We start from the raw sequence: 25,781 nt of genomic DNA, 5'->3' as shown, positions 1-25,781 counted from the left end.
CCACAGCACTGGAATCAAGCTAGCCGGGCTGAAGAGAGGTGTTACCTCGAAACCGGGCCGGTCCTCGGATGCTTGTTTCCTTTCTGGGAAGGACATGGCTTTTGTAGTTCGGACTGGACTGTTCCCATGGGGCACAGGGTCAGCGCTGATTTGCATATCGCCATTGTCTAACCCAGGGTGGTGTGGAGTGGAAAAACGATGGATTTGGGCCCAGATCTTTGGACTGGGGTGAATGTGTGACATTGATCCACATTCTGTCCATCATTGTTGTGTTTGCAGTTACCGCTCTAAGTGTACTGGGGATGCTCAGACGTGAGTCCCAGGCACTCCACAGCACTGGAATCAAGCTAGCCGGGCTGAAGAGAGGTGTTAACTCGAAACCGGGCCGGTCCTCGGATGCTTGTTTCCGTTCTGGGAAGGACATGGCTTTTGTAGTTCGGACTGGACTGTTCCCATGGGGCACAGGGTCAGCGCTGATTTGCATATCGCCATTGTCTAACCCAGGGTGGTGTGGAGTGGAAAAACGATGGATTTGGGCCCAGATCTTTGGACTGGGGTGAATGTGTGACATTGATCCACATTCTGTCCATCATTGTTGTGTTTGCAGTTACCGCTCTAAGTGTACTGGGGATGCTCAGACGTGAGTCCCATGCACTCCACAGCACTGGAATCAAGCTAGCCGGGCTGAAGAGAGGTGTTACCTCGAAACCGGGCCGGTCCTCGGATGCTTGTTTCCGTTCTGGGAAGGACATGGCTTTTGTAGTTCGGACTGGACTGTTCCCATGGGGCACAGGGTCAGCGCTGATTTGCATATTGCCATTGTCTAACCCAGGGTGGTGTGGAGTGGAAAAACGATGGATTTGGGCCCAGATCTTTGGACTGGGGTGAATGTGTGACATTGATCCACATTCTGTCCATCATTGTTGTGTTTGCAGTTACCGCTCTAAGTGTACTGGGGATGCTCAGACGTGAGTCCCAGGCACTCCACAGCACTGGAATCAAGCTAGCCGGGTTGAAGAGAGGTGTTACCTCGAAACCGGGCCGGTCCTCGGATGCTTGTTTCCGTTCTGGGAAGGACATGGCTTTTGTAGTTCGGACTGGACTGTTCCCATGGGGCACAGGGTCAGCGCTGATTTGCATATCGCCATTGTCTAACCCAGGGTGGTGTGGAGTGGAAAAACGATGGATTTGGGCCCAGATCTTTGGACTGGGGTGAATGTGTGACATTGATCCACATTCTGTCCATCATTGGATCATGACTCTCCTAAGGGAAGATCTAGGAGTAGGAATTCAACAGGTGCTTAATTTATCTCTAGCTTCAGGTGATGTTCCCCTTGATTGGAAGCGTGCCTTGGTGAGGCCTCTACGTAAGAACAGCTCCATTCCATGGACTGACCTCACGAACCTGAGACCCATCTCTCTTCTCCCTTTCCTAGGGAAGTTGGCCGAGAAGTTTGTTAATCGGCACTTATCCAACTTCATTGAGAGTGTAGGGGGACTAGATCCCTCTCAATCGGGTTTCAGGCCTAGGCACAGCACCGAGACCGCCTTGCTGTCCGTCACTGACAATCTCCGTATGCTTCAGGATAAGGGGTACTCCGTTATCCTGGTGCTATTAGATTTGTCAGCGGCGTTTGACACGGTGTCACACGAGATCATGACCACCAGACTAGTTAACATCGGTCTGGGTGGCAAGGCGCTGGCTTGGCTGAGGAGTTTTTTTAGCAAGCGCACTCAGAGAGTTATACTGGGTTCCTACCAGTCAGAGGAGGTGGAGATCTCAAAGGGGGTGCCACAGGGCTCCTGCTTGAGCCCTACATTATTTAATATCTACGTGGCACCCCTAGCTAACATCGTGAGATCCCACGGGTTTATCCCTGTATCGTATGCAGACGACACACAACTCCTCTTTCCCTTTAAAATCTTGACTCCTGAAGTGCGCCACTCCTTTGCTCAAGGGATGAAAGAAGTAGCACGCTGGATGGCAGTAAATCTCCTTCAGTGCAACGTCTCCAAGACGGAGGTGATGCTTTTTGGGGAAGCAAAACGACTATGGACTCCGGACTGGTGGCCTTGTGATCTTGGCCCAGTCCCAGAGCCAAAAATGGTAGTGAAAGATCTGGGAGTCAAACTGGATCAGGAGCTTACTTTAAAACATCACGCTACTTCTGTAGTAGGCTCCTGTTTTCACGTTATTGGTCTTCTCCGTAGGGTGTTTCCCATGCTACCTGATTCCACCAGAAGAACTTTGGTTCAGTCACTCGTGTTGAGTAGACTGGACTATTGCAATGGTCTGCTGCTAGCCGCCAATGAAGGGGTCATCGCTAGACTTCAAGTTGTGCAGAACACGGCTGCCCGCCTTGTTCTAAACGTCCCGGCCAGAACCCCCTCAAAACCCCTTCTAAAAAAACTCCACTGGCTTACCATAAAACAGAGAGTGCTGTTTAAAACCTGTTGCACTATCCATAAGTGCCTGTCTGGTAGTGGCCCGGAGATCTTAACAGGGAAATTTTCCCCATATATTCCCGTAAGAACTCTGAGATCTGGAGACCATGAACTACTTTGTGTCCCCAGATTCTGGAAATCACGACAAGGTGGTAGAGCTCTGTCAGTGGCCGGCCCGAAACTCTGGAACGAACTCCCCCTGGAAATCAGAGCTTGCAGGGATCATCTTCCTTTCAGGAAAAAACTAAAAACTTTTTTATTCAACTATTGATACTTGCAGCATGATATTCACACATGACAGGGCTATTTGCTTTCTGACGTTGCCAATGGCGCGGAGATACTCCCTAGGGAGTCGATTCCCAGCACGGTATAAGCTTGCAAATAAATAAATAAATAAATTGTTGTGTTTGCAGTTACCGCTCTAAGTGTACTGGGGATGCTCAGACGTGAGTCCCAGGCACTCCACAGCACTGGAATCAAGCTAGCCGGGCTGAAGAGAGGTGTTACCTTGAAACCGGGCCGGTCCTCGGATGCTTGTTTCCGTTCTGGGAAGGACATGGCTTTTGTAGTTCGGACTGGACTGTTCCCATGGGGCACAGGGTCAGCGCTGATTTGCATATCGCCATTGTCTAACACAGGGTGGTGTGGAGTGGAAAAACGATGGATTTGGGCCCAGATCTTTGGACTGGGGTGAATGTGTGACATTGATCCACATTCTGTCCATCATTGTTGTGTTTGCAGTTACCGCTCTAAGTGTACTGGGGATGCTCAGACGTGAGTCCCAGGCACTCCACAGCACTGGAATCAAGCTAGCCTGGCTGAAGAGAGGTGTTACCTCGAAACCGGGCCGGTCCTCGGATGCTTGTTTCCGTTCTGGGAAGGACATGGCTTTTGTAGTTCGGACTGGACTGTTCCCATGGGGCACAGGGTCAGCGCGGATTTGCATATCGCCATTGTCTAACCCAGGGTGGTGTGGAGTGGAAAAACGATGGATTTGGGCCCAGATCTTTGGACTGGGGTGAATGTGTGACATTGATCCACATTCTGTCCATCATTGTTGTGTTTGCAGTTACCACCCCCATGGCACCAACCTCCAGAGGCACACTGTAGATGCCAGCAGCTGTCTTTCTATGCCCTTTACCCATCGCAATGCGCGCTTTGTAGGTACGGGTTGAGATGTTTATCAGCAGCATTGGTAGGAAGAGCATAGAGGGTAGAAAGGAGGCAGGGCGTTTGGTGAAGAAAAATAGGGGGGGTCAGCGTGTTTTGGGAGGTCATAAGTGACAGGGCCAATCTTGACTGTAGTTGGTCATAGTGTGGAACAGAAGAACCCTCTTACAAATGGAACATGAAGCCAACGAGATGTCTCATGAAGGCCGGGAGCTGAGAACCCAAAGCAGCTGTAGCAGACCCTGCAGACCAGACCCGCATGTATGCAAGCTGGGGTATGGCCAAATAATTAAATAGGAATTTGCTCCCAGTAGTCCACGATAGTAATATAGAGTGAGTGGCATCACAGCCTTTGGGGTGTTCAGGGGGCCCTAGAGGAAAGGTGGCAGTATGTCTTTGTATCGCAGAATGATATCTGGGCCTGGGCCTCCGCTAATGCACGGTGCATAGCAGCACTTAGGAATACAGTCAGTAAGTTCCTTACAAATTATGAAGTGTGAAAATAATAAATAACTAAATTAGGGTGCTGTTGGCACGGCGCTTGAAAGACAGAGGGAATAAGCACCAGGCCCCTGGGTTCTTTAGGCAGAACCGCACAGGTCGGGGTCTACATCGAGGGCACAGTCAGTGAAGGTTGAACAACTGGTTATGTCCAATTCCTACCCAGAAATGCAGTCATAGAGTCTGCTCCGCTGGAGCCGCTAAGCCAGGCCAAGAAACCTTAGAAAAGTAGATTAGCAACACGTCCTTGGTTTATTTTCCTACAACTAACAAGTCAAGTGCAGCCCGGCCTGTAAGCCGTGGCCGAAAAAGTGGAACCGAGCGAGTGGCCAACTCTACCATGAGAAATGGCTGACATACAAACAGGTATATATTCCTCAAGGTGGGTACCACAACGTCAATCAAGCGATAAGGTTGATAGCAAGAATCTTACAAATGACAACATCCTTGTTGAGCTGAGGTGACAGTGCCTGCGCCGAATTGGGGCTCAAAGTCCTCAACCATTACCATTGCTTGCATAACTTATCAGGTTACAGCGTCCTTTTCAGGGGGTGACTGTAGTTGTGCCCCGATCTTAGGGGGTACGCGCACTTTCTATGCCATCAATTTAGGGACACCGATTGTAGTGGAGCAACAGGGACCAGTGGTCCATATCACCTCAAGTCACAAGTAGCCAGCTGGGGTGATTGGGAAGCACACAGGGACACGCAGTTGGGGAGAGACCAGGGACCACGAGCCACTCGCGGAAGCCCAAATTTTTAATTTTGTGATCAATTGCACATCACATGTGCTTCAACTAAGTGTGCAGGAGTAAGTGGCACATATGGCAGGATGTGGGGAGCGGGCCAGCTTCCTGCTGCCAGTTAATATCCAGGGAGTCAGTACGAGAGAGCCCATTAGGGGCAGTGGTGAAGTGGATGAGGTTATTTGGCGTTGGGTGCTGTATCAGGCCTGGATAAGCTGCAGCTCCCAATTTTATTTTCATGTATGGCCCATGGCGAGCTGAGAGGATGCTGATGAAGCCGAATGATGAACAAGTGTACCAATATATAACAGCAAGGAGGGAGCTGAGCACACTATTGACAGCAGGCTGCATAAAAGGAGCAACAGAAGTGGAAATACGAGTGTCACAGAAAGGGGGGAACCGCAGGAAGACGTAAGCCTCCCTAGCGGTGTGGCGGGAAGAGAGGTACAGCGGATAGTCATGAAGGCACACCGACGGGGCGGTGTGTAGAAGAAAGGCCACTCACTATGGGGTGCTGAACGGCAGGGTGAGAAGGCCTGACAAAAGGGGGTAGCAAACGGAGACGGCGCTCGCAGCCCAGACCCAGCCGGATGGCAGGGCACAAAAAAAGACTAGCAAGGTAGCGAGTTTGGGCTTAACTCTGGGGAGAGGCAACCCCCCCACGCAAAAGGGCGTGGAAAACAACAGAATAAGTTAGAGGGGAAGGAGATACGCCTATAAGAGTGGAATAACGAACTGTCTTGGTGATTCACGATTCTATGATATGCAAAGGAGGTATGACAAGCAAATGATTTATGACCAGGAATGATGGATTACAAATGATTTACGACAATGTAACGCAAATGATTTATGATGTCCATGTTATGGCCGTCCATGACACAAATGATTTATGGTACACAAATGATTTATGCCACCTGATGTATGATCCTCTGATGTGCAAATGAGTGATGACAGACAAATGATTTATGACCGACAAAATGATTTAGGACAAATGATTTATGACAAGCGACGCAATCATGTATGACGTCCAGTCATCATGACACAAATAATTTATGACATACGGATAAGGTATGACACATGATTTATGATAAGCCATGATAATGATTTATGCCCTGGCCATAAAAAATTATGCCCAAGGGACAGAAAATGAGTTGGTATATAATGGTAATAAAACTGCGGCCAACAACGACCATAACAAAACTACAACTCGTGTTTGCTGTGTTTTTGGTAATACTTATGTAAGGAAGTTGGCAGGCCATCCGGGAATGGGCTTGTGCGGGAGTTATGGCTCTGTGCGTGTGCCTTTCTGTGCTTGTTCAATGCATGTGTTTCTGCGCAGGTTTTAGTAGGTATGTCTGTCTACACTTATGTTCACTTCAGTGTATTTATATTTGCGTGTGAATGGTGTGTTTCTTAATATGCCTGGGGTTGCGTGTCTGGGTGTATTCTGGATGTGTGGGTATGTTTGTGGTTCTGTGTGCTATGTGTCAGTATTTGGGGGAGTTTTATATATGTTTTGTATGTGTTTGCGCATGTAACTGTCTTTTTTGTGTGCCTGTCTGCATTTCTATGATGGTGTGTCCATTTCGGGTGGGTGTCTGGTTGAGGTATGAGTATTTGTTCGGGTGTGGCTGGAGTGGCTGCTTTGCAAAGCACAGTATATAGTGCCGGCCGCCAAGCCAATAACTCCCAAAGAATTTCCTCTTGCTGTAAACCGGAAGTTGTGGCGCGAGCTGTCTCCAAGCCGAGTCTTTATCACTACTCGTCCCCCTCAGCTGGCAGCCACCCTTCACTGGGCTGTTACGCAAGCGTCTGTGTCTGTCTGCCATTTAAATTGCCTACTTAAGGGAAAGTATCAATTAGCACAGAGCACTTACGTAAAATCCCCGTATTTTCATTCTGCTCAGGTAGCATTCCCACGTTGGCTTTGAGATTGATAATTCCACGCACAGAGATCGAAATTGCTTCATCTAAGGACACCAGCGAGTGAGTAACATCAGGGAAGTCTGTCTGTGTCATATGAAATATTACCCTAATTACCATTTCCTTTTATGAGCAGGGCATGCTGTAGCATTGCAATGCATGCTGGGTACGTGTTCGTACATTTGACTGCTATGTCCTTACTGGTAAATCGCTCTCTGACCAATACACACACCTGAGGTCTCAAACCTTTTCTGTAATACATAACAGCCACAGCTGCAATGCCCCTGACACCAAGGTAATAGTATTAGTAATAAGAATCCCCAACAGTGCATCATTTTTCATTCAAATATAAGCTTTAAGTACATTTTGAAAATGCAGCCATATTTCTCCAAACATTAGCTTGTGAATTCTGATTTTCTCCTAAACTGTTCACTTTTCAATGTTGGTGCACATATATTATTTCAGTCAAGCAAAAGCCTCTTGTTATAGTAGGCACAAGAGAGCTTCCGATAGTTAGCTTGAGAACTATCAGTACCTCACAAGCTACTAGTTGGAAGCCCCAGATAGATAAACGTCTTCCTTGGCCACTACAGGTTACTGCCAATTCTAAACAGAGACGTTGAACTAATCTATGAACTCAAGCACCAGGGATAACCCAGGGCACTGCAGGCGGTTTTGTTACTGTTGGCAAAATGTTACATTCCTTCCCACGCACTCGGATGACAATGGGTGATTTTTAGCGCTCCCATTGTTAGGGTAATTATTGTCTCTTAGATATTTTGTCTGAAATTATCACCAATATTTTTTTGCTCTTTTTAATATATTTAAGGTGTTAATTTTGTGAAACAAAACACCCAAAACACATATATTTCTACATTTATTTAACCAGTAAAGGTACACTTGTAATTGGGTATCTGGCAGATTTTAGGGCTACTGGGAGCCTTATATGACAGAATTTTAGTATGCATAGCTATTAACCTAGCAGTTATGTCTGACAGCATCAAACATCCCTCAAAAGAAGGGAAAACAACCTTTACAACGCAACTTTTACAATGCACTACGATTACAACGCAACTTTTACAACGCAGCATCTATTACATCGCATGCCATTACAACGCAACCATTAAAACGCATGACACTACAATGCATGTCATTACAACGCAGTCATTACAACGCATACCATTACAATGCATACCATCACAACGCATAGTACCCTTACAGTATCCAACACTTACCCTACTGTTGCACCCCCTGGAGTTAGAATATTAATTTTTACCCCAACACTATCCAACACTTACCCTACTGTTGCACCCCCTGGAGTTAGAATAGTAATTTTTACCCCTACACTATCCAACACTTACCCTACTGTTACACCCCCCTGGAGTTAGAATAGTAATTCTTACCCCTACACTATCCAATACTTACCATACATGCAATGTAATGGTATGCGTTGTAAAGGTAGTATGCGTTGTAATGGAATGCGTTGTAAAGGTAGTTTTTTAAAATTTGTTGTAATGGCATGCATTGTAATGGAATGCGTTGTAATGGATGTTGCCTTGTAAAAAATGCGTTGTAAAGGTATGCGTTGTAAAAGTATGCGTTGTAACGTCATACATCCAAGAGAAGTCCTATTTTCCATTTTTCCCTTGTTTAACCAAAATTAGAGACATATATTTCGTGACAGTCTGTCTAAAAGTATGTATGTATGTATATAGGCATTTATATAGCGCACTACTAACCCGTAGGGTCCCAAGGCGCTTCGACCGCTGCGAAACCCTTCCTGGCTTCCCTGCGAGATGGTCCCTTAATGGGTATCTCCAGGGTGAGACCAGGCATCCCCGGCGGTCTGGTGGGGCCGTTAGTGAAGATGAGGCAAGCTAATGCCCAGAGTTGCCGAGTGTGATCGCTGATCAGAGTGGGCACCGAGGCGAGAGAATTATCGAGTCCGCTGACCCTGGTCCAGAAACCTGCCGCGCCGGGAATCGAACCCTGGTCCCGGGCCGTCCTCTGCTCTCGGGTCTGCCGCCTCTAACCAGTGAGCCACACTACTTCACCAGTAAAAGTCAGTAAAATGGATTGGACAACAGTGACCCTTAGACATAGTTGCTGTTTTGAGCACCAGTCTGGTGCTCTCCGTGTCATAGGCAACTGCTTAAACCTCTCACAGCTTCTGTGAGGATGACGGATGCGCTTGATATAAGCCCTTTGCCACTGACTATGCCTGTCCCTAGGTTTAATATAGACTCCTCAGGAACAGAGCCATGTCACCCGGACTGGAAGGCCGCCTAGGTGACATTTTAGGGGACGCTAAACAATTGTTTAGGGGGCTCCAATGTTTGAATTAAACCAATGGGGTAGCTACACTTTAAGAGTGAGGAGTGATGTTGGAGTAGGAGCACTAGGACATAATATGATTGGATCCTCCCGGTATGAGTGCTGAGCTCTGGAATCGGGATCCCACTTCCTGTATCGAGGTATACGCAGGAAGTGAGACCATGTGGAAGATAATTTTTGCTTATGAAAGAGTAGGAGAAGAACAGTGCGAGCAGTGGCATAACAGAGGCACCCGCATCCCCTGTGGTGCGGGAGGGGGGCAAGCTTCAGGGACTCCCTCAGCACAGTACCCTGGCTGGAGAGCTCCTGATTGAGCCTGGAGGAGGCCCCTCCACGTACCATGCATTGGGGGTCTTCAAGTTTCATTAAGCCACTGAGTGGGAGAAAAGCTTGTCAAGAAGTTGTGAAATAAGTAGTGACGTACATGTATAAAGACCCTTGGATAAAAGCTTCTGTGTCTGTTTTCGCTAATGCAGTGTATTGTCAGCCATTGCGACGCAACAAGAGCTAACAGGAAATTGCTAAGCAGAGCTTGGTGATAGGTCTGCAGATCTGCACCTTGAAAGAGGTATTTGAGGAAAGTTCTAGGAATCTTCAAACCTCAAAGCTCTGAATGAAGTCTTCACTTCACCAACTGCAGCAAATATATAGTCATAGCTATCCTTCTTTTCTACAATGCTGCACCCCTGCATTCATGCATTTCCACACGTGTTTAAGTTTTTGAAAGATGAATGTTTCAATAGGGTTGTAATAGGAAAAAATGGCAATGCAACTTTAAAATACACCTATCAGATTGCATTGCCAAAAATACTTTTGTCATAACAGGTTAGTTTTTCCCTATTACCCTTTTAATTCGTTTTTATTATTTGTTTTTAGCATATCATTGATTTCAGCAACATATGCTCATCAGTTGTCTTATTCACTCCTCAGTAGTCCCAATATCAAAGCATTAATTGGCGGATTATTAGCCCAAGTGTGCTTTCTATTGCTTTAATGTTGAGTGCTTAACAGTTAATAGTGAAGGAAGTGACCCGATTAAAGTCACCCGGGCCACTCGCGACGACCTCTCGGCCTTCCTCACAAATGAAGAGTCGGTCACACAGTAGAGAATACAGTACAGTAGAGAATACAAACCAAAGATATTTATTAGAAGTACACTCGAGAGGAGTCCGGTTTGACCAGCCTCCTTAGGTTGCTGCAGAGGGACTGACTCCCGCCAACATGATAACACATAATGTACATCTTCAGAATCACAAAAAATATGCCCAGGCTGGAAATTTCCAGTTGGTAGCCGGGGACTAAAGTGGATACAGAAGGATGGGTTGCAATCCTGTGACCGGGTACATGCTATCTCAGCGTCAAGGTTACTCTGTCTGCGTCCACCACTCTAAGGGTGGGAGCAGGCCTATCTAGTGAGAAAGGTATGTGATGACAAAATCAGTCTATTCACTAGCACAGCAAAGCTTAACCTTGGAGAAATACAAGAGAAAATATCACAGCTGCGTTCTGCTGAGTCAGACAAAGTGAGACAGAAGTTAGTTTCGATCATGGTTCAAAATGGTAGCTGAATACAAAATGGTGCAGCGAATGCTAACAAGACATGCAATGCATAAAGAATTTGGCTAAAACATTTCTATTCCAACAACAGCCCAGCTATATATTTTATAGATACTGCATGGTTGACAGGTGAAGATAGCACACTCTTTGCTTCTTTGTGTATTTGGAGCGCACTGTAGATTAGGCATCAGGCATTCAGTTGGGAGGTCATGTCACGTCCTCAGTTACAACTACAGCATCATTAGCTCCTGTGAGGGCTTCAGCCTTCCTCCAACTGTAACTACCTCCCAATCCTGTTCCAGCACACAGACCACCAACATTCCATGCATGCCCCATTCTCACAGCATAAACATTCTACAGGATGTCCGCAAAGCCCATGCATAAAAAGACACACTACAACACTGTACTTAATACATTCCATTTAGCAAATTCGCATTCGCAAAGGCCGAAATTCTGCGAATTTCGGCCTTTGCGAATGTGAATTTGATTGATACATATGGCCCTACATTTACAAGGTTTTCATAAAACCACTCATACAAAATTGGCAGTCGAACACTTGGGAGGAAATCTATTGAAGTTGGCACAAGAATGGCATTGACTATTGAAGTAGCTGCATCAGAAGATTAGACAGAAGGGAACATTGAGGTAGACATAAACATTGATGAATCAGACTATAAAATAAGGAACATGTTTCTAGTAGAACACAAATTACTCATGTATGTCTCATAGTATGAGGTGGACTTGCAAGTTGTCTCTTCCTACTCAACTCCTCCATCAGAGTAGCCCTATGAAAGTTTTCCTCTCTCAGACGTCTTGTGAAACATGGAACTTTTTTGGGGATGTGTATAAATAAGTCAGGTCTGTCTGGTTTACATTTTGCAGCTCATTGCAGAAGCGAAATATGAATTCAGTGCTGAGCAGTACGCTTTCCCCTCTGGTTAGTAGCCCACAATTAAACTGGTAATCGTATTTCAGCTAAGATTGTGAAGCATCCATCTAAAAATATTTCAAGTAAGTAAAACTGCATTCATACAATACTGTATGAAGTGAGCGCCATTTCTAGGTGGTGATCCCAATGGGCGGGTCTAATTGTTCAATTATAGAGGAAAGACTGGGGAAGACGTGGGAGCGGACAGTATGCTGTAGGGAAAATTGGAGCCATAATTTTGCAGCAGCATAGCAAAATGAGAAGAGGCTTATTTACAAGCCCCTTACGCCGCCCATTGCGTCTTTTAAAATGGGAAAAAGGGATGTACCAGCGGCACAAGGGGCTTGTAAATAAGCACATTAGAGGAGAGCGTGCACTAAAAGAATCATGGCTGAAACATGTCAACTGATTTTTAAGGAAAATACCACTCAATTAACTGTGGACTTCTTTTCCAAACACATAATTTTAATAATTTGTCTCTAGTGATCAAAGAATAAAATTGTTTCTGATACACTACTGACTTTTTTAACTCTCACCACTCATTAAGTTTAATTTACTTAACACAACACGTCCGAATCTCACTATCCTGCTCCGCAGTAAATCTGGCGTCGCAGCACACCAAAGAGGCACTCTGCCTCTTTGGTGGGGCCCGATGATGAAGCATGTCATCACCAGGTGGTGAGTGAGGGCCTTCCTAAAACGTCCTGAATGTGGCCGTAACCCCTCCCCTCCTTTGAGTTGCTCGTAACTGTGGTATTTTTGAACCATTCAACACTCTTTTCTTGTTTATTTTCCATAAGGTCTGCCAGCTGGCACCTATACAGGTTAAAGATGGTCAGTCTCAGAGCTGAGGCATGCCCTGTTTTATCCACCGGGTGGTAGAGACAAATTACTGTAGGAAGACTTGGAAGGTGCGACCCTCCAAAACGTTAGCCAGCCAACCTAGTGACGTTCCTCCTACTCCTGCATGGTGTAACCTATCTAACAGCAAACCATGTGAGATAGTGTCAAAGGCGGCACTCAGGTCAAGCATGACTAGCGCAGCCGTTTTACCATCATCTGCTATTTTGCGGAGGGATTCAGACGCAAGTAGTAGTGCAGATTCTGTGCTAAAAGAGAGTCTGAACCCAGATTGCGTTTTATGGAGAAGAGCCTGTTCCTTCACAAAGTTCATGAGTTGTTGGTGGACTACTTTCTCAGCACTTTTTGCGAAGAAAGGCAGTAGGGATATAGGTTTGAGATTTTCAGGCAGCGAGGGATCCAAGGTCGGCTTCTTCAGAAGAGGGATCACCATTGCATGTTTCCACTCTTGAGGAACAAACCCCGAGCCAAAAGATAGATTTAACAGCTCATTGAGTGCTGGAACAATGACATCTCTGCCCCGTTCTAATATAGTCGGTACGCAGCATCTAAAGGAGATCCAGACTTTACTTTCAGCATCAGACTCTTTGTTTCAGCCTCCGAGATGGTTTTTAAATTAAAGAGCCTTCCTGAAGCATCTAAAGGGAATCAGGCAGAGATTATAGGCTGAAAGTTCCTAGCACTCTCAGGAAAGGATATGTACATATTATTTATTTTATCTAGGCAAGATTGTGCGATTTGATCACAAAGGCCAGTTGAGGGTGGAATTGACGCTGCTGTTTGTTCCAGAGATGTTAGGGACTTAGGGGCATATTACCAAGCCCGCGAGAAATGCGTTAGCGACTTTTTAAAGTCGCTAACGCATTTCTTTCACATCGCACTATTACCAATACGTCTCTAACCTGAGTTAGAGACGCATTCTTGACGTTATCTATCGCCCCGCGCTGGGGCCGATAGATAACGCTAATGGGATGCAGGGTGGGCGTTCCCACGTCCAACCACATGTAAAATGTGTTTGGAGATTTTAACTCCCTATTATCAAGGCAGGCGTTGGGAGAAGGAGACCTGCGATAAACGAGTTTATCGCAGGTCTCCCAACGCCTGCTTTGATCAGGTGTTAGGCATAGATAACATGGGGGTGTGGATCATAAAGCTGAATCCACACCCCCCAATATTATCAAGGCGGACATTAGCGCGTGAAAACAACGCTTGTTTTCATGCGCTAATGTTCCATATCGCCGACTATCGCCGGATTTCATTTCGCCTGCGTGATGCACGTTGATAATTACGCGCTATCACGGCGAAAAAATCCGGCGATAGCTGGCGATATGGAAATGTGCGATGTGCGTATTTTAAAGCACATCTTGTTAATATGCCCAATTATTTGCATGAGTTGCTTTGATGAATTTTTTGATTGTTCGATTTTTAGAGCATAGTAGTTCGCCCGGGCATGCCTGAGATCTTTGTGGTAATTTGTCAGGGCTGCAAGAAAGGCAGTTTTGATATACAAATCAGTCTTGTGTGTGCTCCAGTAGAAACATTCCAGCCTGAACAGCAAGGCTGCCAGCGAAGCAGAGGAGAGGCTAACCTTTTCTACTAGGGTACCGTTGTCTATTATTTAATCTAAACAAATGGTATTAAGAGGTACTGCGCAAAACTGATGCTGGCTGATTGGTGGATCTTGCAAAGTTGTTTGATGGGGATATGATGAAGTTACCAAATTTCCATTAATCGGATATTAGATGCAGGAGAGATTTAATTGAGACAGGAATGTTTCTGAGAGGCTGATAAACAATCTGTTGCACACGTCAGGTTACATAAACATGTTCGAAAACTTTAATTTAAGGCACTCTACAAAGGTGAGGGAGACGGTGGCATACAGTGACATATCTTGGGATGTGGGATTTGCCTGCTCTGGTCCATTTATCTAGAAATGATCTAAAAGGCATTTGTCAGTTTATTTGTGTTGCAAAACACAGAGGACTTCACCACAGTACATTTGTTTCAATACTGCTCAGTTCCAACTAGGACTCCAGTCAAGTTGGTCATTCGCGGCAGTTTGCAGCTTTTGTAAAATATTGGCATGTCTAACCTGCTGAAACTTAACTTGGGAAAAAGGCCCCATATTTACAGGACTTTGGACAGTCATCGGAATTACAAGTTGTTTGATAATTATCACACCCTTACAGTCGCCCCCCCATAAGATTCCAGCATGACAAACCTGTGCTTTCTGCATATTCAATGCCAATTCTGCACAGTATGCCTCTTTAAGAGTTAAAAACTCTCAGCAGGAGATATGAACACACCCAGTAAATACCTAGCTCAATTTACAAGATGTAATAAATGCCTCACCCTATTCTGCCCAACTCTTTTTGAGGGCTTATGAATGTTAAATCTAACTTGCATGATAATTTCAGAGGAGTGCAGTAATATGGCAGACGTGACCAAATGCATTAGTCCAGACGATGGTGTGTGGCATCTAGCAGAGCTGTGAGTGTGGTGAATTGTTTTTATTGAAATTATCAATATCAATATGTTGCTGCTGCTGATTTTAAATATTTTAATCAGTCAAAATATTTTAAACTATGACACCTTCCTTTTCTAGATACTAATGTTATACCTAAATAAGGGACTGATAGGGCCGGTAATGAACAAATGAGGTAGATCATAACAAATGATATCCTGAAATAAAGGGATAATGTTCTCACTTAGTTTACTCTAGCATGGTATGCATTGCCTGTGGCTTCAAGGCAATGCATACATAATATGCTAGAGTAAATGGCTGATGGCTTCAGGGGCAATTCAACAAAATCCGTAGCTTTAACTCCAGAACCAAACTCGGAGCAGAAAGTGAGAGTATGTAAACTTCCATGCAGGGCTCTCGCCTTTTAGCAATCTGAGTCTAAGGCCCTCGTTAAGGATGCTGCATTGTTTTGGGTGGAAATACCTCATGTGGTAAATATTGATACCACATGGTTCAGTATTACCACCTGATTCTCAGTTTCGCACATAGGGAATGGGAAAAGAAAATGTTTCTGAGGAGTGAAACTCAGGGCTTCTTCTGTGTTTCTTAGCCCCCATTTTTCCAGGTCGTACCTTATTAATGTTTTAATGGAAAAAGTGTGGTATTTGTACACTACTACTAATCCCAATTTAGGTGTAAAGAACCTTTTTGTGTCTGAACCGGAATTAGCACACGAGTCAGAAAGAGGCCCTACACTCACTCCAATAGGAGAATAAGCTTTATCATGCAGTGGTTTTGAAATGCTGACACAAGTTGATAGCAGGTGAGTAAAGCTTTGTTCCTTTTATATGTTATGAAAACACTGAACTCAAACCTTTTATCAAATGTATGACAGTAGCTCTTGTATTTGTTATACTTTTGTTCCAGCTCAAAAAGTGATGTTATCATATTAAGTTTGTAATTTTCTTTATCAATGTTAACATTTTAGTACTGGGCCTGACCTTAAATCCAGAATGTGTTCTACTTCCGGGTGATATGTGGATTTTTTTTATTAGAGCTTAAAAATGTTATTAGGCTGAAAATTCCTGGCCCTTTGATTAGGAAATACAAGTGGTGGAGTAGAGCAACAAGCAGCAGGACGCGCCATCTTGGCAAGCAGATTTAATTAGATGCTCTGTACTATTTGACTTTTATGACTTTTCAGGTTCCAGAAATGGGCTGATAGTGTTAGCTGTTAGATGCTGGAAGGGGGAGCAACTATATGCTCTTATTTAGACACTATCCCATTGCCCCTATGGGCCTTTACTATGGATAATACATTGACTCTATGCTTTGCTTTCTGTTGTGTGAGCACAAGCACAAAGCCTTAGTAAATAAGGGTCATAATACGAAAAGTCCTTGCAGTCCACCTCACAAAAGTGCAGGTTTTTGTCAGATTTTTATACCAATCGTCTATTACTTTCAATAACTTTAATTATTTTATGTTTATTTAGATACTAGATCCGATTTGGAAGAAGCCAACAACTTAGACCGGACATACCTCCTGCAGAATCTGCCAGCAATTCTGGACAAACAAAACTTTGAGTCAATGCCAGAAGATGTTATGACAAAAAATGGTAATAATTTAATTTCCGTGCATACTGTCACATGTGGTGGTGTATTGTTATCTCATGTTACCCTATTTTAGGGAAGATATCGGAGGACCTAAGCTGCATCAAGTTGCTGGCTCAGAGGCTGGCTTCCATTGACTTCTAATAATATAATATAATATAATATGATATAATATAATATAATATAATATAATATAATATAATATAATATATTATAATATAATATAATATAATATAATATAATATAAGATAATACAATATAATATAATATAATATAATATAATATAATATAATGTTGCATTGTATTGTATTGTATTATACATTGCCTTAAAAGAGAATCGTTTGATTTTGAAGAGCAAACAAAACACATGATGATTCTCTTTGGAAGAGATGATCAGACGTATAGTGGTCCAGTAAGTATCTGTAGAAAATGGTTCACCCCCAGAAATAAACTGCGAGGTGTCCTTCAAAGGAGAATCTTTTCTTGCTCAGGAATAATGTAGATGCCTAACCAATTGTTTCTTTTCTTCCAGCCCAAATTCCACTTGGGAAAATTACCTTTAGTCAATGATGTTGAGTTTCTAGAGCAGGTTTATCCAATTTCAAATATAATTTCAACAAACTGTTATGTTGTGTGCAACTGACACTGCACATCCCTTCAAGCCTTTACATGTGTTTGCTTTACCTAAAAAGGCTGATAAATTTATTTGGACCTCTACCTAGGCGACTGTATATTTATAGTGCATATTATTTTACAGAATACATTTCAAACATTTAGGGCCTGATTAGGATGTCGGGTGGACCACCACTGACAGGTGTCTGGTGGTGGTTCAACTGACAGCCAGGATAGTGGTCTGACTGCTGTATTATGATGTGGTCGGTTGGACCGCAGCGGGCAGAGGGACAGACCAACACCTCTGGGGCCATGGTCAGACTGCAATCCCTACAATCGGGGCGGTGCATTTCGATGAGCAAATATTTTTTTCAAATTTGCATCCTGCAGTTAATGAGTTTCGCCCTAACAATCTAGACACTGAGGCTCAAATTTGTTATTTTTCACACAATGGAGTGCAGTGTGAAGAATAGTGGCAGTGCACTGTACGAATCACAGAAAACAGCAAAGTGCCTTTTTAAAAATAATCACCTGCAAATGAGGGTACCGGCTTTGCAAAATGTATGGCCTTGTGCTATGGTTGAAAGGTGAATCTGCACTGTCTTACATGGGCTTTGTACTAGAGGTACACTCTTCAGCACACATTTGTATGTGTGACCAAACAAAAAAGAGTCAGAAATGTAAGATTAGTGTTATAGAGCACTTTTTCCCAGACATTGAGGGCAATTCACTGCTGGGTCACAGCAATAAATAAAGATACCTTACATATTATACTTATCTTATCACATTTGCTGTGCTTGAGAGACAGAGGTCATTTGACAGGCTATGTCTTCTGACAAATTACTGCTTATTCTTTTAACACAGGAAATGGTGTTTGCTTTTCTTTCTCTGTCTTCAAAGTGAGAGGACTTTTTAAAGTAAAATATGTGACAAACTTGCTTAGGTCCAGGGACTGTGAAAGGCTGTATGATGTCATTTTTATGCAACACACATCAAAACGTAAGTACCTATAAATGAACTACATAAATATTTTGGAATATATCACCAGATAGGAAGGAAAAAGAAACACACATTTTTGTAATTCTGAAGCGTGATGGCAACAAAGATTTTTCTCAAGAATAAAACCAATCAATACACTATACTAGGCGATGCACAAATTCTACAAATTAACTGAAACCTGATTTCCACACATTATCTATAATTTGTGTGCTATATAGATTTATCAGAAAAACTGTATATGTGGTGAGCATGTAGTGGCTATTTCAGTGGGAACTTTAACAGAGAATGTGCTGCTAAACATGCTCATACACACTTGTGTATTATTTTCACATATGTTATTTTATGTTATGTTATGTTAAGTGTTTTCTAAAGTGCACAGATGCCCCAGGAAAGAGGCGTCCCGGCGCTGACTATACTTTGAGAATGATGGATGTTGCCTAAAGGCCAGAGCTGCTGACTTTGGATCTAGGAAACAGGTGTGAGTCTCAGTATTGATTCTGAGCAAATCACTAGGGGTCTGATTCAAAAAGGGCCGCCGTACTTGTGGCAGAAGGTCCGCAGTCATGAGGATGACTCTGCACTCGGGGTGGAATCTTTGCAATAAGAATTCTAATTGCAAGATTCCGCCCCAAGTGCAGAGACTCCCTCATGACTGTGGGACCTCCGCCCAGATTGCAGAGGCCATTTGTGAATCGGGTCCTTATTCTCCAGTGATTAAAATTAAATTAATCCGTCCTTATGTGATGTGATCTGGTGCTCATGTAAAGAGCTCCAGTGCCCTTGGGCAGTGGTGGTGCTTTATAAAACTTCAATATACATATGTTTGGAGTCCAAAATGTGCCACAGGCCCGATTTGTAACGCAAAAATGAATAGGAGGACTTACCACATACTCTGCTATAGAATAGTTTTTTCAGGTGTTCTAAAATCACTGCTATGAGCAGTTCACAAGTCTTGAGATTTTAGTGGACTGATGCCACAGTCCAGCACCTCACTCTGAAAAGTGTTCCAGCTCCAGTGCAATTTACAATCTGCCACTTTTACCGGCAGATCAATATCTTGCCCATAGTCCGATAAAGACATATTGAAGGGCATGTAAGGAGTATGTTGTTTTGTTAATTCACAACACTTTGAAGGCATGTCTACAACTGAATTAAAAAAAATTACCTTGCCAAGTCTTTTAAAACTAGGTGGTCTAGAAAGTCTGTTCTTCTAAAAACTGTATCGTGGTTCTGAAACGTTTGGGAAGCACTGCTTTAGACTAAAGTACACTTGCACAGGCTTATAAGGTAATAGATAGCTTGACCTCTTTTTTGCCCCTGCTTTCACTTGATGTGAGAGCTTGGTTCAAAGCCAGATAAGCATAATTCAATAGATTTGACTTTGTGCCAAAACATACTTTTTTTGCCCTGGCCACATCAGATATTTCAATAGACCAGAAATTACACAGTGGGATGGGGCAAAGGGGTTTGGGCACAGAGCAAGGATTAATTGTCAGTGCAAAGTAGATTTTGAATATGAAAGTTGATCTGTTACCATTGTTTTCACCACATTGCGATGCTTTGTATCACTTTGAGTTTCATGAGCTCCAGCACAGACTCTTAGTAAATTTGGGCCTTTAAGTTATTGGTCAATAACAATATCTGATTCATGTGTAACCCACATAGATAAATAAGAAACATGGCGTGATAATACTAGAATTCATTATGGTGCATAGAGGTGAAATAACAATTTATGTTTATCTTTTTCCTGCTCAATCAGACGCAACACAAATTGGTTACAATCCAAGTGATAATTTGAACGAGGTGAGTGGGCCTTTCTTGTGTACATTAATAGTAAAAATATTGCATTTATCTATCCAGTCAGCAGAAGGTGCTTTATGATGCAAACCAATCATAGACAGGCCATGTAAGAACGAACGTTTCTGCTTAATGACAAATTGAGGTAAAAATCATGATGTGTATATCAGAGTTTTATAAAAGCAAATAGCAATTACTCACCATGTATTTAAGCAAATAAGTCACCAATCAACATCAGTATCATACTTTCGTGGTCTCTTCCCTGCCGCTTCCACATCCCCGGACTCTAAGGCAATATGTTTTGTATTTTTTCCAACACTTCAAAAAGCCCTAAATAAAATGAAAAATAAATCCGATATATTTGGTTCGGACTTTAAAAGCCCTGTTCATCACACGATTAAGGGATTTGCAGAGGACACAACCATCTTTAATGTGATTTAAACGTCATTGTTAGGTTTCTGATCTTGAAAGATGTGGTCTAGCTCACCAAGGCAGCCTCAGAGACACTTTCAACAAATAGGCTCTCTGGTCCTCGGAACAACACTCTCTGAGAGGTCCCTGTAGGAGAAGTTTCAGAAGTTGATTAAATAATTAAATGTTGCTCCTTATAACATACATATGATCTTAGGCAAAGCAGAAGCATAACATTTGTCATTTTATGGCATTGGAAATCTACTACTTTGGTGACAGCAGACTCTGTCTTTACTGCCAATCTGGTGTCTTTGATAAAGCATTATGGCTTTCAGAAGTACCATTCGCAATTGTGGAGGTATTTTGAATATTCATCATTGACTGATGAGAATTACCCCAGTCTTCGACACGCTGTCTAATATCAAAAGCAACTTAACCCCTTCCATGCTGATGACGAGCTCAGCTCGTCATCAGCGTAACCTGCCGTACGCGGATGACGAGCTGAGCTCGTCATGTAACGCGGTAATTTAAAAATTGCAGCACACAGCGGGAAAAGCCGCCGCAGCAATGCGGTTAAAGTCCTTCTAGGCAGCACACAGAGGGTTCAGATACTCAATCACAATGGAGATCCTCGTGATGAGTCACAAAAAACTGACATAGGAATGTTTCAGAGATAGATTTCATTCTTAGACATCTTGTACAAGCAGTTTCATAGCAATGCATGGGTGATGTAGCTTATTACTTTTCCAGTAGGTAAAGAGTGAGGGCGGTTATTGCGTTTTTCTGAAGACCAACCATGGATTTCTTGATGTAGTTAGTTTTGTTGATGCTGGTGGTGGTGTATTGGTTGGTTGATGATAATAATTGTACCACTGATCATGACTATCTAGTGGTGTTCTCGGTAGCCTTGAAATCGAAGTGTCTTTCATAAGATAGACCTGGTTGGTGGTTTCCTAGGTGATGTTGGTCTTAGGGGAATTGTAATCTGCTGTCGCTCTACCTTGTGAAGAAAATGTCAATGGTATTGTCCGTGGTCAGTATAACATTATTGTAAGTCTCCTTGCCTGGACTCAGATGATTAGAGGAAGACTAACATTTGAGGTTTTTTTTGTCTTAAATGAGGTTTTGCTTGGATGTGAATGTGAGTAAGGAGATTGTTACATTCTTCTTCTGTGTTGTAGGAACAGACTTGTCTTTCACATTTCTGTTAAGTGAGTTTGGTGTTACAAGAGTCATTAATTACACTGTGGGTGCATCTTTAATACTATGATGGGACTGCTTCAATTTGTTTGCTAGGTAAACTCTCTGGCTTCCACACAGTGCTTGTGTATGATGCACAGTCACTTGTCCTCATCTATTCCTAGTGAGACTCTCCTAGGACTGAAGTAATATGTGATTCCAGTAGTTGATAATCTATTCCGAGATGATATGGTTAGACCCTCTATATTGTACTGCTGAGATCAAGCCTTGAGGTGACCAGTGTTTATACAGTATTAGAACATTGGAATGTTGGGAGCTCCATTGCAGACAATGGAGTGCTCCCTGCTTCTACAGGCCGGTAAAGGCCCGCAGAGCAACATTCCAATGTTCTACAAAGGCTTCTCGAAGTTCGAGGGAATTTATATCCCCTCGAGCTTCGAGAACCCTTTGTTTAATTTGTTAGAACATTCTGCCCTCTAATGGCAGAATGTTCTAATAGCCTTATAGCCCTTTGTAGCAGGGCTATACCGGCTATTAAAGTCCCGCTGTTTCGTTAAAGTCCCTCGCCTTGGGCTCGGGCCTTTGACGATTCAGTGGGCCTTTAATAGCCGGTATAGCCCGCTACGGCGGGCTATAAGGCTATAGTGACGAATGGTGTGTTGGCACTACAATAGTTACTAAGGACCTTTAGTTTTCAGATTGCTGATTTTAAAGCCACAAAGCTATCTGTTTGGTGAAGCATTATGGTGGAATCCCAAATGCATTGCTTGGCATACAATGTAATATAATACCCTTATTCTTCTAATGGGGTTTGCTAAGGCTGTTTCATCTGTGAAGTTATTGTCAGAAAAGTATTCTGTCATTGTTATGTTACATTTAGGAAGTGTAAATTTAGGAAATCTGATTGTGGCCTGCATGAGAGATGTAACTGAACTCACAAAAATCCCCAAATAATAAGTTAACTCCTAAAAAATAAACTGTTTTCAATATGAAATAGCCTCAACCTTGGTTCTTCAGCTCAAGCAGCACCAATTTAATCAGAAAAATACACATGGTCCATCCTCAACCATGCTAGATAAAAAGAGGAAGATATAACAATGAATAAAACCGAATATAGGGCTCAGGTGCTATAGTAAAAACAAAGGTGTTCCATTAAAAATGGCTAAGCGAAGAACAAATATTAGCATCTGTGAACCGTGACTTAGGCACATTTTGTGACTAAGGGGCAGATGTATCAAAATACCCATTTTTCGAATTCTCTAATAGCGAATTTTTGAGAATCGCTATTTGAGAATTGAAAAATGGTATGTATCTAAAAAATTGCAATTTTTTGCGATTTCTTAATATTCCTTATTTGCGAATTGCAAATTGCGAATTCGCAATTAAGGAATATTTTTCCATTCATTTCTATGGGCCAGGAGGCCCATAGGAAGGAATGGGAAGTTATTCTCAATTTGCGATTCACAATTTGCTGATCGCAAATTGAGAATAATTTCAAGGGTGCTGCACCCCTGAAATTTGCATGTGTGCGCATATAGCGCACATACATGCCCTAAGGACATGTATGAGCGCCACATGGCACCTTTACAAATGCCAAAAAGTGCATTTGTAAAAGAATTCGCAAATTACCACCAACTACAAGTTGGTGGTAATTTGCGATTTCTTAGTGTGAAATCGCAAAACTTGAATGCTTCTTACATAGCATTTAAGGAATCGCTTTTTGCGATTCCTTAAATGCTTGCGCAAAATTAAGGAATCGCAAATTTTGCGATTCCTTAATTTTGCGATGCGATTTTCATCATACATCGCATTTGCCAATTTTTTTGGCGCAAACACTGCTTTTTTGCGAATCACAGTGTTTGCGACAAAAAAAACGGATGATACATCTGCCCCTAAATCACAATGTTGGGCAGTCTAGTAAAAGTTTTACATTTGGACTCAAAAACGCTTTCAAAACTTAAAAATCTTTAGTAGGCAAGACTTAAATTTACAGTCAAGAAGGGGCTCCACGGGGCGAATTAGTCTAATAGCTGTACCTCCTTTAGCATCGTCATAATTGTGCAAAATCTGTTTAGTGCAAAAACATTAAAACACGGCTGTAAAGGTTATTTTCTTCCTAGTTCAATTGGAAACTTGTCTTGGTGTTCCGGAAATAACTTCCAAACACCTAGATAAAGTTTGTAATTAGGTTTCTTTTATGCAAAAATTCACCTTAAGTTTCCTTGGCCAACAGTCCTTTGGTTCCAGATGCAGAAAGGCTCTTCCCAGCTATAGTTCTGCTTCAACAGCAAAATATTCAAATTCAACTAGTTTCTGGGAATTCGATGTAGCAACTCTAACTTACTTTTTCCAGAGAACCTTTATCTTCTAAGCACAAAGTGAGAGGGGGGGTCAAAGCACTGGCAGTAGAATGGCTCATTTGGAATGGTCTACTGGCTCTCTTTTACTTGGCAACATGTACTTATCCACAATGCTCAGCAAACCTGCCAACACTTTAAAATTCTGGCTCAATGTACGCAGATTGCCATAGAATAGCATGTTCACGTTTTACCATTCGTACTTCCACTTGCCTGTGCATATTCGTGACCTTCATCACCAAAATCTTTTTTAAATTATTATGTGTAGATATCTGAATCCTATGTAGAGAATAGTTTTTTGAAAATGCCCAAGAAGTCACCAAATACAATAAGATACTGCAACCATCAACCCACACTTACTTAGTAATATACTCCGAGTTACGTCTATTGTTTGGTGTCCACGACATGGCAGCCACTGCCGGTTTTGTGATTAATTGTGTTTACTTACAGTAAATAATGTCAGATTACAGTGCCAGAATAGAGTTTTAAAAAATATGTTTGTAGTATATAGCAATTGTTAATCAGAAAAACATTATGTGCTTGCTTTGCAGGCCTTTTATGGAACACGTCGAAGGAATGCCCTGCTAAGCCGCTTGTTATCAAAGGAGAGGAAACAGTATAAAAAACGTGGAAATCTGTCCGAGTGCTTCTGGAAATACTGCGTGTGAACTATTGATGGAAAATTGTGATTTCATCTTATATTTTTATGGTTAACCCCTTGGACACCAGTACTGTAAATACAATTGCCTGACTTAGAAAACAATATCAGCGATAGGGAACAAAATGTGAAGCGGACTGGAACACCCCAGCACATATTATTTTGTGTTTGAAGATTAATAAATTCTTTATGTTTTGAAAAAGCCATGTGATTATTTTTTAATGTCATCCTTCCCAGAACAAAGCGAAGACAACTACATTTAGAGATTAGAAAAGCCATCTGTGAATATATGGGTACAATTAAATCTATTCTAAACTAAGTTGAATGTGGCTATGTCTCCTTTACTCACTAAAACAGCAAAATCCAATCATGCTTGTATTTCTCTTTTAAACGTTTTTTTATAGCTTTCATGACATCATTGTCGCAATAAAGCTAATACAACAACAGCTTTAGAGTTGGATTGAAGTAGCAAAACAAGCCATTTGTAATATAGTTAGTTATATCTACCTAGACCAAATGAAGACTTGAACATCAAAATATATCCAGCTATATGCTTTTGAAAAATAAGAAATACAGAATAGAAAATGCTCAGATTGAAAATAGGAGCAAAAGAAGAAAAATGTAATAGAAAAAGAAGTAAAAGAAACATGAAAAAGGGTAATGAGAGATAAGAGTAAGACAGGTTGAAGTCATACGGTTGCTTTATAAACAGTAGTTAAACAATATTTGTGCATCAATGATACCTAAACCATACATATTTTTTGAAGTTGCAATAAGTAAAACAATTCATAGGAATATTTAAAGGGATTAAGTAACTTCTATAGGAAGAACAATCTAAAAAAAACGGTAATAGGTAGCCAAAGAGCACATATCTGCATAGAAAGAGTAATGCGACGTACACATGCTCCATCTAATCTATAATGGTAGCACACAACATTCCAACAAGCTGTGACAGAAACGAACAATGTATTTTTCGAATTCTAAGTTATTTGTTAAAACGCAACAGCCAATAAAAGATCTATAATTTTAACATTTCATAAAGAGATTAACCATTCCTCTACTAGACTACCGAAAAGACATTTGAATACAAAAAAACGTGTTAGTGTGAAAGATTTCATTAAATTGTTGCAATAGTTTAATCCAAAATTGATAAATATATGGGTATTCAAACAGCATATAAAATAACATAGCCAATGGGTTCTAACAGG

At 42.3% G+C, this 25,781-nt stretch overlaps 1 protein-coding gene across 1 annotated transcript in view; it reads left to right on the top strand.

Annotated features, from left to right (window-relative positions):
• Window positions 1–24,776, top strand: part of UTS2 (urotensin 2) — a 72,236-nt gene extending 47,460 nt beyond the window's left edge. Inside the window, exons 2-4 of the mRNA XM_078641018.1 lie at window positions 16,422–16,544; window positions 19,910–19,953; window positions 24,467–24,776. Of these exons, the coding sequence (XP_078497144.1) occupies window positions 16,422–16,544; window positions 19,910–19,953; window positions 24,467–24,583 (284 nt within the window). The 3' untranslated portion in view covers window positions 24,584–24,776. The remainder of the gene's footprint in view (window positions 1–16,421; window positions 16,545–19,909; window positions 19,954–24,466) is intronic.
• The last annotated feature ends 1,005 nt before the right edge of the window (window positions 24,777–25,781 follow it).

This window comes from Lissotriton helveticus, chromosome 5_1, assembly GCF_964261635.1.
Source record: "Lissotriton helveticus chromosome 5_1, aLisHel1.1, whole genome shotgun sequence".
Taxonomy (NCBI): Eukaryota; Metazoa; Chordata; class Amphibia; order Caudata; family Salamandridae; genus Lissotriton; species Lissotriton helveticus.
Note: the sequence above shows the minus strand (reverse complement) of the source record. Positions and strands in the feature narration are given on the sequence as shown.